The following is a 16,108-nucleotide window of genomic DNA, read 5'->3' on the forward strand; positions in this document are numbered from 1 at the left end:
GCTCGCTCGAGTGCCTTAAGACTAAAAGGTATATCTGAACTTAAAAGTGGGGATATGAAAGGACATTTAAAGATCTTAGAAGACTTCCTACATAGTCCCATTCTTCATAGGGATGATATACTATCACCCAAACCAATACTCTTCAGGAACTTCCAAGTTATAATCAATGAACGAACAGACTGGAGAACTAACTCTATCACCTTCAAACCTGGCTCCCAGCTATGGTTTACTGATGGGTCCAAATTGGAAAATGGTAGAACAGGGGCAGGAATCAATGGGCCCAAATTCAAAAAATCGATTCCGATGGGATCCTACCCAACTATATTCCAGGCAGAAATACATGCCATTGAAATATGTGTGAGAGAATGCCTTAGAAGGAAAATGAGAGGTACTCACATCTACATACTTTCAGATAGCCAAGCGGCTTTAAAAGCCCTTCTATCAACAACCATCACCTCTAAACTGGTAAACGATTGCCTAAACCTCCTAAACACGTTAGGAAACCTCAACACAGTAACACTATGTTGGATTCCGGGACATGAAGGACATGAGGGAAATGAAATGGCTGACGACCTTGCAAAACAAGGAGCAAATATGCAACTTACTGGTCCTGAGCCTTTCTGTGGACTGACAAAAGGCCACATTAATGAATTCCTTAGGAAATGGGAGGAAAGAAAACTTGCCGCACATTGGCTAAACTGTGCCGGTCAGCGTCAAGCCAAACTATTCCTAAGTCCCAACAAAGGAATATCTGACAAACTTCTCTCACTAAACAGAGTAGATCTGCGTCTTTTAACCGGATACCTTACAGGTCACTGCAGCCTGAGGTACCATCTAAACAATATTGGTCTATCCGAGACCAATGTCTGCCGCTTTTGCGAAATGGACATAGAAAGCTCAGAACATTTGCTTTGTGAATGTCCTGCGTTGGGCAGACAAAGACTTCACCACCTTGGTGGTATCGTAGTATCTCCATGCAATCTTTGGAACAACAAACCCAAAACTGTGCTAAAATTTCTAAAAAGCCTAAAACTCTAGGGTTACAAAATAGGCCTTTCACAATAGATCAGCTCTGGTCGCAGTGCGTAATGGCCTTCTAATAATAATAATAATAATAGTTTCCCTACAACAGTTTATGAAGTTCATCGCTGAAGTGAGAATCTGGATGAGCTGCAAAATACGCTTCCCTAGCTGTTATGACCTCATTATTTAATGATAAACGCTTTCCATGTATGAATTTTTTTAGGTATGAAAACAGCTGGAAGAGGCCAAATCTGGTGTATGCGGTGGATGCCCTAACAATTCGAACTTTCTGTCATGGATTTTAGCCATTTTCAATATGCACTTGTGTATACGACACTGTCACTGATGAAAAAGCATTGTTTGGTTTTACAAACTCGATCTTTTATCACAATTTTTTTCGTTCAGCTGGTCTAAAAGGTTACAATAATATTTAGTATCTATTGTTTTACAAGTAATCCACAAGTAAAATCCCTTTCGGGCCCAAACACTGATGCTAAGACCTTTTTGACTGATTTCCGGACATGACTTAGTTTTGGAGCCGAAGAACCAGGCTCACGCCACTCTTTAGCTTCTTCTTTTGATTTATGATCGTGATAATGGACGTAAGTCTATTCTATAGGAATGAATTGATACACATTATCCGCTTTATCCTTTCGAAAATATTCTAGGTGTTGGGGAGAATCTTGCATTCGAATGTGTTTTTGTTCCATTGATAGCAAATGCCTCACCCATTGTGCAATCAACTTATTGAAACCCAATACTTGCGTCAAAATATTGCTTACACTACCCAAAGTGATGCTTCTACTTAATCACTTTCAATCGCTCCACGATTTTCCAACGCGATGTTTTGTATTTTTTCACCGATTTCTGGGATTGTTGATGTGTTTATACGTCCTTGACGTGGATCATCTTCAAAGCTTGGACGACCACGTTTAAATTCAGCAATCTATCTTTTTACGGTACTAATTGATGGCGAAAAGTCTTTATACACTTTCAACATTCGTTAATGAATTTCCTTTGCCTTTAAATCTTCCAAAATCAAAGAAAAAAAAACTGATAACTGATTTCTTCCATTCTAGAAAATACTGTGACACGTCGAAACTAAATGGCTTGTTAACAAAGAATAAATTGACAGATTGAAATGAAAGGTATGTTAAGTTCATATGAAGAGTGTACCAACATAAAAAAAATTAGGCTAGTAGCAACGCCCTCTCTTATCGAACCGCAAAACTTATTGAACAACCTAGCATAACTTAACGAAATAGGGCACAATATTAAAAGTCAATAATCAGTACATTTGCACGTATATAAATATATAACGCAGTTCGTAAGGTGTTGAAAAGATTAGTTTACTTTGTTATTACTCACGCACTGCTAGTCATCAGGGAACACTGGTTCGTAAACTGTGCGCCGCGACACCCCAGGGAGAGAGTGAGACGATAGGTATGCACGAAAAAAATTTATATTCTTAACAAACCGCTGCAGGGAAACGAAAATCATGACTGAATTGTTTTCAATGCATGTTATTACTGTGAGAAAGAAAAATATACGGAAGGAAAGGCTTGTTATAAAATTTTGAAAGGCTTGTTATAAAATCGATTCATGATCTGGGGCTAACTCTGCATAGGTGGTGTTAGTCCAATTTTGAATATTATTTTAACTATTGCTACGTCGTATTTGCGCGAATTTGGCTTTTCTGCAAGCCAAAATACAGATCACAATCAATTTAATGATACTATTTTTCATTCATAAATGACAATGTTCAATCAAAATAAAAAAAAAAATTTGAAAAAATATTGATTAGTTTTTTTTTTATAGCCGATTCAAAAAGCAAATTTTACATGGCCCACCCTATAGTTTCGGTAGCTTTAAATTAAAAACAAAAAGAAACAAACATCAAATTTAAAAATTTTCGCATTTTGGGTATAAAAAAACACTAAATTTTTGGCGAAGAGCAAATGGTTGGCAACACTACACAACTTGGTAAAAGTGACGTCATGCACTCTCTGATGGGCGCAATCTTGTTTCTATCATTCTTGGGTTGCCTTCACTTTATTTCTCTTACAATAGTATAAGAAAGAATGAATTTGATTTCTTCGTTCAGGTGAGCCCACTCTCTGCGCAAGCATTCTAACCTAGCCCACTTATTTTTCGTTATCTGCAGAGGATATTTGGAGAAAAATTCTTGCCCACATACCAAAAAATGTATGGCAAAAATATCTTTCTTGATAATTATATAAGTATGAACACCTATTAAAAACCTTGTAACAGTTTAATTCTAATAATAATACGCCACTATTGTGGCGTATACATTTCCTGCGGCATATCAGGATCTTTACAGGCAGGCACCTCGTCGAAACTAACTTTGCCAAGAAATTAAATACTTTTTCGAAATTCACTTTTCATCACCTCTATCCCCAGAAAAAATGTCTCAGTAAACACCTGTCAACCAACATTCATGGACAATACTTAAGTCCCGTCACCAACCCGGAAGGATGTGGCCGATGGTTTCACAAAGTTGAAGGCAAGTTAAGCGATTAACTTGTGATGACGAAATTAAAAAAATACACCCATCTCGTTTCACCTATAAAATTATATCGAACATGCAGTAAAATAATGGCAGGTGAAATCGGAAAAGAAGAATGGGAACTCACCAACTGTAAAACTATGAATGAAAAAATATTTGATAATAAATGTATATATGTCTAGTATATACATACACATATATTGTATAAAAAATGTTGTATAACGTAGTACGTTTTCTAGTGCATACATATAATTGTATGGTCACGAAAGCCGCCTATCGATACCAGCCAAATGGTAACAAAATCAAAACACCTGCACCTTTGTGTCATGTCAGTGAGAGCACGCAATTCCAATAACAAGAACAAAGTAGCAAAAAGTAATATGTTCATATGCGTGTATGTATATTTGTATGGTTAAGCACGCTAGAAAATAATAAATATAATACAAATGTACCTAATAAAGTATAACAGAAAAACTCTGTTGACTGCCAGGAGTGTCAATAAAATAAGAAGGGAGAACTACCTTGTAGCAGGACAATAGCCTGTATTTGGGTTGAATAAACAGAGAACGAAATGGTGAGTATTGCCAAAGAGAAAACCGGAGATCTCACAGGTTTTCCATTTTGTTAGCGGCTAAGTATTTTACTGGAATTCTGGTTTCGTTTTGGGTTCACTACTGGACGGAGGCTAAATTGAAAAAGTGAGAGCGATTTGAAACTTCAATAATTCATGAACAATACATTGGCTGGAGACTATTGCTTGTATTTTTATTATGATATTTTGTATGGAAACTCATTTCTGTGTTGCACTATGGCGAGTGAGTGGTTTAATAAATATCAAACGCTAATTTTCAGGAGTATAGAAATTTTATTAATTTTTGCTATCCCATAACAAAATTTGGCATTCTGCCACAGTAGATATCCGGTGTCCGGTGGCAGAATTAGATATTAAAAGCTAAATTAAAATGTAATTTTTAATGACGAAAGTTTATTTCAATAACTCTTACAAAGAAGAAAAAGCGCATTTAATTTTTTTTTTTTTATTATTTCTTCTAAATGTTGACCGTTACGTCGGATACACTCTTGGAATCTGTCCTCAATTGTTCAAATTATTTCACTGCTTGACTATGCACACCCGACAGTCTCTTTGGGACAGTGAAGTGGTTGCTGATCTTTTAATAGTAATTTTTCTTATTTACACCTCCATTTAAATGCAAATGGGCTTCATCATTCCAAAAACTTCAAAAGATAGTGTTTATCGTACGAAATCGCTCTAGCACTGTTTCATTTATACGCAATTTATACGCAAGTTGTAATCGGTTGGCTGAAGCACTTGCGCAATTTGCTCCTAATTCTACCACCGGGCCCCATGTACCTAACTTAAAGAGACAGATATCGCTGAAAGACTAGATTTCAGAATCGCTTCTTGAATAAGAGCGTGACTGTTTGCCCATTGCCTCGGCTAAACTAGTTTGGACGAACAACATTGATTTCCCGCACGAGGACGGGCGCGCACACTTTGCGCAAACTTCAATAGTGGTTGAGCGTGAAACCTTCTCTTTCGAATGCAGCCATTTAGATGATAAAATGTTAACTCTAACAATAGAGTCACACAATAAACCGGTTCATTCAATAGAAAACTAATAGTCGGCTATCGTACCGGAACGACCCGAATTTATATCCGGCCAAAGACTGTCACTTCAGCAGAATGCCCAATATGTGTATGGGGAATGTTTATGCTGCTACAACAACAACAACAGCTGGCTATCGGCTAAGCGCTTTGCGGACTCTGTGGCCTCCGTACAATTTCTGCAGACGCTTCCTTCGCCATGCAGGACTAACCGCGGTAAATATTTTGGCAAAACAAAGGAAGAGTGTATATTAAAGGCTGTCCGAGTATGACGGTAGAGCAAGGCGTAAATTGCAGCAAAAGAAAGGCACTGGTTAGCCCGGTGGAACGATCACCAAACAGTAGATGAACACTTGAGTTAATACCTATCCTTACGACGTAGTTAGGAAGGAGCTTACGACGTGGTTAGAAAGGAACTATGGGAAAACAAACTAGAAAAAGCCTCCTTAGATTTGACTCATAACACCACTTTTTAGCTGAAGGCTGCAATTAATTCCGTTAAGATCAATATTACTAAGGAGGATTTGATCCGGGCATGCAATCGCTTCTGTAACCCCATCGAGGAGATTATTGCAACTAATGAAAATTTTATTAAAAGGTTTTATACTCATAGATATATAATACCTTAATATGGTGTAGAAAATTCGTTGAACTTTAAATTTAAAATCTAAATTCATAAAATTTTGTTCAAAATATAAACTAATTTGTTTTACTCTCAAGTTGGCCTCAAATCCGCAACTGAGAAGTAGAGCTCTCTCTCCAAGGACTAAACTGCCACTCTACAAAATGCTCATCATTTCCGTCCTAATATATGGCGCAGAAGCATGGACGATGTCAACAGCTGATGAAAAAGTTTTGGTAGCCTTCGAGAGAAAAATTCTACATAAGATTTTTGGCCCCCTCCGCGTTAGTGAGGAGTACCGCTTAAGGTGGAATAGAGAGTTGAATGAACTATATAGGGACATGGATATAGTTAAGCGTGTAAAAATACAGCGGTTAGGCTGGCTTGGCCATGCTACCCGTATGAAAGAAGACGCTCCAGCAAGGGGAATTTACGACACGGTACCCCAAAAAAGAACGCGAGGAAGAGAAAACCACATCTCCGTTGGAAAGGCCAAGTACTGCAAGACCTGTCTTCACTCGAGATTTCCTACTGGCACCAACGAGCGCAGGAACAGAAACAGCTGGCGCGCCATTTTGGATTCGGCCAAAACCGACACACGGTTGTAGTGCCACATATTTAGGTAAGTAAGTATTAGCATCACTTAAAGTCAATTGAGTAATTTAAAATTTCATTAATTTCCCGCTCAGCATCAAAATATGTTTCTAATGATATACGAGTATAGTTACTTATACCTCATTTCTGAATTTCTCTCCTGACAGCGATCTATAACCACATTCTACAAAAAAGTACATCGTGGAAAACGGACCTCAAGTGATATTACCCGTTAATCAAGACAATTATTTTTTATAATGATACTCATCGAGTTATGTTTAAGTTTCCAAAATGTGGTATTTACCATCGTAATAGAGTTCTCAATCATATTTGACACCTGTGAAGAAGATAGCTGCAGTATACAGGCAGACAAACAATGGAGCGCGTAAAGGTCAAAATAAAGATTTCAATCAACCAAAATATTTGTTTTGGTAAAAAATTGATTCAAATACATAAACCTAGTAGTAAACCTACCTCAGCACGTGTTTTCGATTGTTTACTGTTTTAAAATTTGAAATTGCAACGAGTTTGTAATAAAATTTGCGTTTTTGGATTAGAAACCTTCTTGCGAAAACTTTAGAAATGTTGGCAAACTGTTTCAGTAACGACACTCTAAAGAAACCAGCCATTTACAAGTGTAATGAACGCTTCAGAAGAGATTGTGAGTCCATCGAGAATGACAAGCGTAGTGGCTGACCGTCGACATCGAAAACATCAATAAAGTTGAACAAAACTTGACCAATAACCGCAAATTAACCATCAGAGAGCTGGCAGAGGACTCGAACATTGCTTATGAATACGTTTAGGACATTACGATTAATGATATGGGCATGCGCTGTGTTACTGCAAAGTTGGTGCTAAAGGACCTGAATTTTATGTAAAAAGGGGCCACGTGGATATTATTTCCAAGGCTAAATACGACCCAGCATTCATCAAACGCATCATTGCTGGGGACGAGTCGTGGGCTTATGAATGGGATATACTATCTAGATGACAGGCAAGGGCCAATACCAAAAACTCACCAAAACAAAAGCGATTCTCACCACAAATTTTTGCCAGAAGATCAGATAGAGACGCTTAGGTGAAGCAATTCGCCAAAAAGAAAGGTATTGTGGGAAAATAACTCCTGGATTTTGCAGCATGAGAACGCACCGTACAGTGCCATCTTTATCCGTGAATTTTCGACCAAGAACGAAAGGAATCTCAGCCAACAGTCAACGCATCCACCTTCGGTTTTTCGCCTTACTACGGGAAATGCGTTTTAACAGCCAAAAGAAAGTAATGGACAAATCGAAAACAACTCTGGTAGTAGACTAGTAGAACCACTACCGTTATTTAGTCAAACCATCTTGATTTGACTATTTGACTATAAATCTGCCTATGTCATCTAATTTCTTTCCTGTAATTTCTACCCAGTTGTTCATTGAGAATTTCCTCAGCATTCTATGTCGTAGAACACTCAGACTTGGGCACTCACACAAATAGTGGAAGACTGTCTTCATATGTAAGATTCTTTTGATTGCAGCTTCTACATCTATCGTTATACGGGCACCCCATCTTCCTAGCATGGTCTCCGATAGGCAAATGACTGGTTATTGTTTACGTAATTCTAAAGATGTCTGTTCTTGGCTTTCGTAACAGCTCGCCAATTCTGAATATATTACGAGAACTTTTTGATCAAAGCGGTACTTATAGAAATGGCTAGAGCAGATTTTTTTAAATACAGCTGTGTTTTAAGAAACCATGATCTTAAATTAAATCTGAAAATACGCTTTATGAGATGTTATGTTTTGTCAATTTTGTTGTATGGCATGGAAACTTGGACGATGAAAGTTTCTGATATGAATCGCATAGAAGCATTCGAGATGTGGATACTAAGAAGACTACTTAAAATTCTGAAGTACTTCGAAGAGGAAATAGCGATAGAGAGCTTCTACGGTGTATTAAATGAGGGAGAATAGCCTACCTGGATCATATATGCCGAAATTATTAGTATAATCTCCTTCAACTTATACCACAAGGAAAGATTGAAGAAAAAACCGTTTCCACGACAGTCGGTTCTACGTTACCGAAACGACCCGGATTTATATCCGGCCAAGGACTGTCACTCCAGCAGCATTCCCCGTATGTAAGTATAGCGAATTTTTATGATGCTACAACAACAACATTGAAGGAAAACGAGGCAACGGAAGAAAAAATTATCCTGGTTGCGAAATATACATCAGTGAATCGGAGTCCAAAATATCGGCCATCTTTTGGAGTTAACCCGAAACAGAGACACTTTTTCAGATATTGTAAAAAATCTATGAATAGATTTTTTGTAAGCATATTTTTATTAATTATTATAATCGTTTGATTTTTATGCTTAGGATTTTATACATTCTATTTGAATACTTACATTACATTAGAATTGCAAATAAAAAAGGAGAAGGTACTTATAATTATACGACCTTCCAAAAAACATGCTATGATTTGTTCTTGTATCCGCAAAACTCTTTAAATTTCGAAAATTTCAACATATCATCGATCAAAATGCCGTATGTGAAGTTTATTAAAGTAAATGTGGTCGATGCTTCTAGACACCCCTATAATGAGGTGAAATAGAAAATTTTCCGGCAATCCAAGTGTAATAAAAGCGCGCCACTGTGCTAGAACTGCAAAACGCACTGTCTGTCTGTCTAACTACCACATCAACTACCACCGGACATATGTACGTATGTATGTATATGCACCGAAGTGCATGAAACATTTCTGTGAACGTCTATATCCTGGAAGGACTGTGTTAGCCGCGCGACAGGAAAGTTAAAAACTCCGTCATTTGTCATTGTGGAAATTCAGTTTGATTTCGACCTTACAACATGTAAAACGTGCCACAAACAGAATACGCATTGCGCATTAAAATAAGTATTGTAATATAAGAAAGGAGTGATTAAAAAACGCTAAAAATGTACTACCACTCACAATCTCTCAGCACCCCAGTACAAGCGCGAGAGCTGTATTTCGAGAAAAATTCTTTTCCAAATTGTGTGGATGTGAAATGAAATGCTATAAAATTACAAAGTGCTTAAAACACACACTAATATAATATAAGCACATATTTTATAAGGAGTTTTAAACAATGCAAAATTGAACAATAATATGGATTGAATTTTTTACTGTAAGAAACGCAATTGGCGACGTGCTTGTGAAATAAATGAACTGTGTGAAAACAATCCTTACGAGTTCTCATAGTTCAATATTTAATAAATTCAATAGAATGAGTTACCGAATTATTATTTCAAGTGAAACCGAAAAATTTTCGTTTATTGGCCGAAGTAATAACGCATAATTGCCGTGCCAGTGATTTTTTCAAGGCTGTGGCAGTTAAATCTAATTTATAGTGCGATAAAATATAGTCAGTGTGACAAAGTGATAGCGACAATAAATTTCACTAATTCGTTTTGCTCTCCATTCGCACCAGCCCAAGCATCCAGCAAACAACGAAAATAGCGTCGATTCCGCTATACTGGCTACCGAATGGATAATGGGTATTTGTTTAGACACAGGTGAGCGAGGATTTCAATGTACGGCAAAAGGTGTTCTAAAGTCGTGATATTTATTGATATGTAGTTTATTAAGTAAATTAATGTGGGGTTAGTATTATGAGCCGCCGTAGTCGAATGGGTTGCTGCGTGACTACCATTCGGAATTCACACCAAAATTAAGAAAAACATTTTTGCTAATAGCGGTCGCCCCTCGGCAGGCAATGGCAAACCTCCGACTGTATTTCTGCCATTAAAAAGCTACTCATAAAAAATATCTGCCGTTCGTAATCGGCTTAAAACTGTAGGCCCCTCCATTTGTGGAACAACATCAAGACGCACACCTCAAATAGGAGGAGAAGCTTGGCCAAACACCCAAAAAGGGTGTGTGCGCCAGATTCTCAAATAGTATTTTATTAAGCACTGGCTTCGCTTGATTAAAAGATGCATCGCAAAATTTTTCCATTCCTTCGAGTGTTGCTGTTGGATATTTAACCTTCAGCTCAGCTGAGCGTTAGTTACGATAGCTGAGTTCTACGTACCACATTTGCCTATTCAGTGATTCATTTAACGTTTCTGTGTATTCGCGGAGATTAACAATGGTATCTGACCTCTTTAATTATATTTGGCATAAAAGCGTTTCTGTCGTGAGTTCGCGGATTTCAAATATTTCAAAGTTTCTGTGTCCTACCGATTTGTCCATGTTTTCAGTCTAAGTCTGCGCAGTAATTATGTTGTTGGGAAGCTTTTAAGCGAGCTAGAAGATTTCTATTTAAATCTTTGATTTGACTGGGGAGTCAGTAGTGAAGCTCTTTTAGTTTCATATACATATAAAAAGATTTTGTTTTTTCGTTTTTCAAGTAAATGCAAACATGTGGGTAGTCCTTAAACAGTTTTCAAATTCGACTTCAACTTCAGCGCCATAATGCTTGTATTTGTGTAGACTAGTTAAATATTTTTACTGCTTAAAGGTTTTCTGACCTCTGCAATTATTGTTGAGTATTTCCTATAATTACAGTTCTTAAAAATCATTCCTTTACGGGTAAGCATCGCGTTAGGAATATTATATATAATTATAAAATAAAAAATAAAAAATAAATAATTGGCGCGTACACTTCTGTTAGGTGTTTGGCCGAGCTCCTCCTCCTATTTGTGGTGTGCGTCTTGATGTTGTTCCACAAATGGAGGGACCTACAGTTTCAAGCCGACTCCGAACGGCAGATATTTTTATGAGGAGCTTTTTCATGGCAGAAATACACTCGGAGGTTTGCCATTGCCTGCCGAGGGGCGACCGCTATTAGAAAAATGTTTTTATTAATTTTACCTTCACCGAGATTCGAACTAACGACCTCTCGGTGAATTCCGAATGGTAATCACGCACCAACCCATTCGGCTACGGCGGCCGCCTATATATAATTATACAACAAAAAATTAAGCACTGGGATAAATTAGCCAATAAATATGCTAATTAACTCTGCTTTAGTGGAACAGAAAATCGGTTTCCCATAAAGAAAAACATTAAGTGAGGAGGTACTTAAATTCATCAGAAGCCTCCAATTTTAGGCGCGCGGTCAAGCACAATATATAATATCAGAAGTCGTAAAGGATTATTATCTAATAATAATAATAATAAACTTTTCATAGGACATAGTTAAAGTGTAATGTAATTAAGGCATCATATCAAAAAATATTCCATGTATTTCGTTTATTTTTATACCATATATTTCTTTTATGCGCCTCCCTACATTACATACGCAGCATGGCGTAATATTTCAATCAATGTTCCCTTTTATCGAAATCAGAGCTGTCTTATGCGTTCATAAAAAATTAATTTTAAACTGGTAACTAGTCTTTGGTCAAAAAAATATTCTTAGAATCATAGTTTCTTCTTTGGCTTAAGCTTCCGTATAAATGTAGAGTTGAATTAAACACGTTTATATTCTAAGTTACAGACTAAGATAATTTAGTTTCAGATAGTTTAATAAATTTTATTGTTTAACTGGTCATTGCACCGAATGCAGTAAACACCATCTTCATATTTTTCTTGGAATCTTTCTTTCAAAACAACTTAACGAATCGGTTTAATGGGATCTCAGGACCTAGACTTCGCACCCGTACGTGAGTGTAGGTCTTATGACAGTTTTGTAAGTTCGTAGTGTCTGGTTTCTAGAAAGTAATCTTGACTTCATCAACTTTATATGCGCGAAATTAAACTTATTTGTAGCTTCCATCCTGTCTTGTATGGCAATAGATGCATCTTGCTGTGTGCTCAGCATAACTCTAAGGTACTTAAATTCATTGACCATTTCAAAGTTATAGCTGCCGATTTGCAAGCTATGTGTTGCGATGCGCGTTGCCCGTTGATGATAAGTCCTAACATCCTAACATCCTAGACGCATAAATGTTTCTTGTAGAGCCTTTCTGTTTTTGGCTATAATTACGATTTCATCCACTATTGGCGCATATTTGCAAAGAATTATGCCTCCGGAACCTATATCAGCTATAACATTTGGTAGTATCAGGTTGAAAAGCAGGGACGTAAGCGCATCTCCCCGTTTTACACCTGAAATCACTTCAAAATGGGCAATGACATTATCTTGGATTCTCACTTTTGCCCAAATGTTTGCTAAAGCTATGCCAATCAGGCGTACTAGTTTACAAGGTGTGCCTAACATCTTTAAATGATGTTCAATATGTTTACCGTTAAGTTTGTCAAACGCTTGTTTTAAGTCTATTAAAAGACAACATAGCATAATTTTGTATTCGCGCCATTTTTCAAATATCTGGGACAGCGAAAAACATTGGCCAATTGTTGATCGCTCTGCCTTGAGGCCGCATTGATAGTCGACGATAATTTTTCCAGCATATTCATTTAGTTTTTTGTAGATAATATTTAGAAATATTTTTTAGCATATATTCAGCAAAGAGAGGCGTCTATAGTTTTCACACTTGGCTTTATCACCTTTTTTGTGTATAGGTACAATTATACTTTCTTCCCGTTCTGTAGGCATTGTTTCTTGAAACCATCTTTGCAATACCAAATTTGTGGAGTTCATATCCACTGCTTTCTAACAATTCCGCATTGATTGCGTTGCAGCTACAGCTCTTATAATTTTTAGGCCTACTAATTGTGTCTTCAGTGCCTTGGTAAGAGGGTGGTTCTATTCTGTCTTCACCCGTATACACTTTATAATCGAATGGTATGTGGTCATTATTGTTTATCGTCTTTCCATACGTTCAAAATACCATTAATATCATTTATCACATGATCGTACTTGTCTTTGGAAATGTTAGTTCTAGGTTGGAAACCGTTAGTATGTGCCCATTTACACAAGGAAACATATGGAAGGGAAACATTTTGTTCGCGGGTGAAGGACGGCCGCGGAAGAGAGAAGAGAATTTGTCTCCTGTACTGGCGACACGCTTTGCTCTTCTCATTCGTATTTCCAATCTTAAAGCAATTTTTGACGGTTGCTTCATTTGTTTTCTTCTTTTGTGGGAGAAAGTTTTGAGTTATGTGTTGATTTTCAATCAAACGGAAGATAAAAACGATGACAAACATCCGAACGTTTCTTGGAAAATTCTCAATTATTTTTGCTAGTAAAGTAGGTATAATTTAAAATAGTTATGGGATATGCTTATGTTGAATTCTAATTTTTCCCCGCATTTCTAGATAATCAAGTTAATTTTAAGTTAATTATTTATATATGAAGTATTTTTAATTTAATTTTTTTATTCAAGTATATTACAACAATTTATAAATATATTTAAATAAAAAAAAACAACAAAGTATTTATTATTTAACCAGTTTGAATTCTTCATTCATATATTTAAGAAATTATTGACGAGCGTTTTCCGCTTTACATGTTAGCGGCTTGTAAAATATATTCGAACCAGAAGGTGCTAAAGTAGTAAACGTCTAAATGTTCCCGAAAACAATTTTGCCCGTGTGGCCGCGAATGAGACATGAAAAGAGATTTTCCAGGGTCTCCCTTCTAGATGTCTCCGTGTGTTAAACCGGTGTATGTTTCCTTATTCTTCGGTTTAGTTTTCTAGTTTTACATATATAGTATTAGTCACTCATCTTTGAATAGTTTAGTTTTACATATAAACCTTACTGAATTAATATTTTCTACTCTCATTTTCTCTGCTTTTCGCCTCTGGCATAATCCTCTCCATTCGGTCGCTATTTCTCTGCTTTGTTTCTCAGCAGATAGAAATATGTACAATTTAATATGGAATGTGTGAACTTTGCCTTTCCATTGTCTTCATGGCACGCTCTGCCATAAAAAGGACACATCAAGTACAGGTGGCTTTTTTAAATTAAATTTTAAATATGTAGACCTTAAAATCCCTGCTGTTACATATTTTATGAATAAGTTCGTGCGGTTTTACAACAGATGGCGTAACTTGATTATTATTCCATCGATCCACATTTCCAAACATTCATTGGAGAGCTACTGTCGTAAGGCACAAACGTCAGTATAAGTTTTTTATTTGAAACGTAAACAACAATATTTTTACCACACTTGAAAATGTCGAATTTCGTGCCAAATAATGTTGCGGGGAATTCTTCTTCATTATTTAAAATGAAGAAAAAAGCAGCCGAAAGTCATCGTATCTTGGTGGAAGTTTATGGTGAGCATGCTCTATCTGAGCGAACGTGCCAGAAGTGGTTTGCACGCTTTAAAAGTGGTGATTTTGGCTTGGAAGACGAAGAACGCGAGGGTGCGCCGCCAAAGTTCATGGATACCGAATTGGAGGAATTGCTCGATCAAGATCCGGCTCAAACGCAAGAAGAGGTTGCAAAAACTTTGGGAGTTGATCAATCAACCATTTCCAAACGTTTAAAAGCCATGGGAATGATCCGAAAGGTAGGCCATTGGGTGCTGTATGAATTGAAGCCAAGAGACGTTGAACGCCGTTTTATGGCATGCGAACAACTGCTTCAACGGCACAAAAGAAAGGGTTTTTTGCATCGAATTGTGACTGGCGATGAAAAGTGGGTCCATTACGACAATCCAAAACGTCGGGCAACGTATGGATACCCTGGCCATGCTTCAACATCGACGTCGGCGCAGAATATTCATGGCCTGAAGGTTATGCTGTGTATCTGGTGGGACCAGCTGGGTGTTGTGTATTATGAGCTACTGAAACCGAATGAAACGATTACGGGGGATGTCTACCGACGACAATTGATGCGTTTGAGCCGAGCACTGCGAGAAAAACGGCCGCAATACGCCGATAGACACGACAAAGTTATTTTGCAACATGACAATGCTCGGCCACATGTTGCACAAGTGGTCAAAACATACTTAGAAACGCTCAAATGGGATGTCCTACCCCACCCGCCGTATAGTCCAGACCTTGCGCCATCCGATTACTATCTCTTCCGATCGATGCAACATGGCCTGGCTGACCAGCACTTCCGTAATTACGATGAAGTCAAAAAATGGATCGATTCGTGGATTGCGGCAAAACCGACCGAATTTTTCACAAAGGGAATCCGTGAATTGCCAGAAAGATGGGAAAAAGTAGTAGTAAGCGATGGACAATATTTTGAATATTAAATTTGTAACCATTTTACGTCAATAAAGTTTCAAATTTCGAAAAAAAACCGCACGAACTTATTCATAGTCCTATTATTATTTTACTAATACAAACATTTTAATTTGAGGATAAATACCTAGGCCATATTCAATATTGGCTCAACCTGAACTGCGCAATGCCGCTGTCATTGACGTTGAACTTGTTGGGACGGAAACCGTGAATTATAATTGTATTTACTGTCTTACTTTATAGACCTTTTTATATGTACACAATGCAATGGGACACGTGTGTCATAATAATTATGCGTTAACTGTTTTCTATCATAAATGCACGTATGCATACATACATACATACATGCATATACACATGTTTGGACACATGCATGTACATATATGGCCAGATGAGAGCTTTTGCAGTTAATTGTATTCGACCTGAATAAACTAATGATCTTCTTCTTCTGTGGCGCTACAACCAGGTGTCGGTATTGATCGAACTGAAAACAGCGCGCCAGCTGTCTCTGTCCTGCGCTCGTTGGTAGCAGTTGGAAACCTCGAGTGATGACAGGTCCTGCAGCACTTTGTTGCTCGAACGGCGATGTGGTCTTCCTCTTCCACTTCTTCCTTTTTAGGGTACCGTGTACGCGG

At 37.4% G+C, this 16,108-nt stretch overlaps 1 protein-coding gene across 1 annotated transcript in view; it reads left to right on the top strand.

The window, feature by feature from the left end:
- Positions 1-9,481: 9,481 nt before the first annotated feature.
- Positions 9,482-16,108, top strand: part of LOC128864377 (adenylate kinase isoenzyme 5) — a 30,754-nt gene continuing 24,127 nt past the window's right edge. The window contains exon 1 of the mRNA XM_054104009.1: positions 9,482-9,938. Coding sequence (XP_053959984.1) covers positions 9,917-9,938 — 22 coding nt within the window. The 5' untranslated portion in view covers positions 9,482-9,916. The remainder of the gene's footprint in view (positions 9,939-16,108) is intronic.

Source organism: Anastrepha ludens, chromosome 5 (genome assembly GCF_028408465.1).
Source record: "Anastrepha ludens isolate Willacy chromosome 5, idAnaLude1.1, whole genome shotgun sequence".
In the NCBI taxonomy this organism is placed as follows: Eukaryota; Metazoa; Arthropoda; class Insecta; order Diptera; family Tephritidae; genus Anastrepha; species Anastrepha ludens.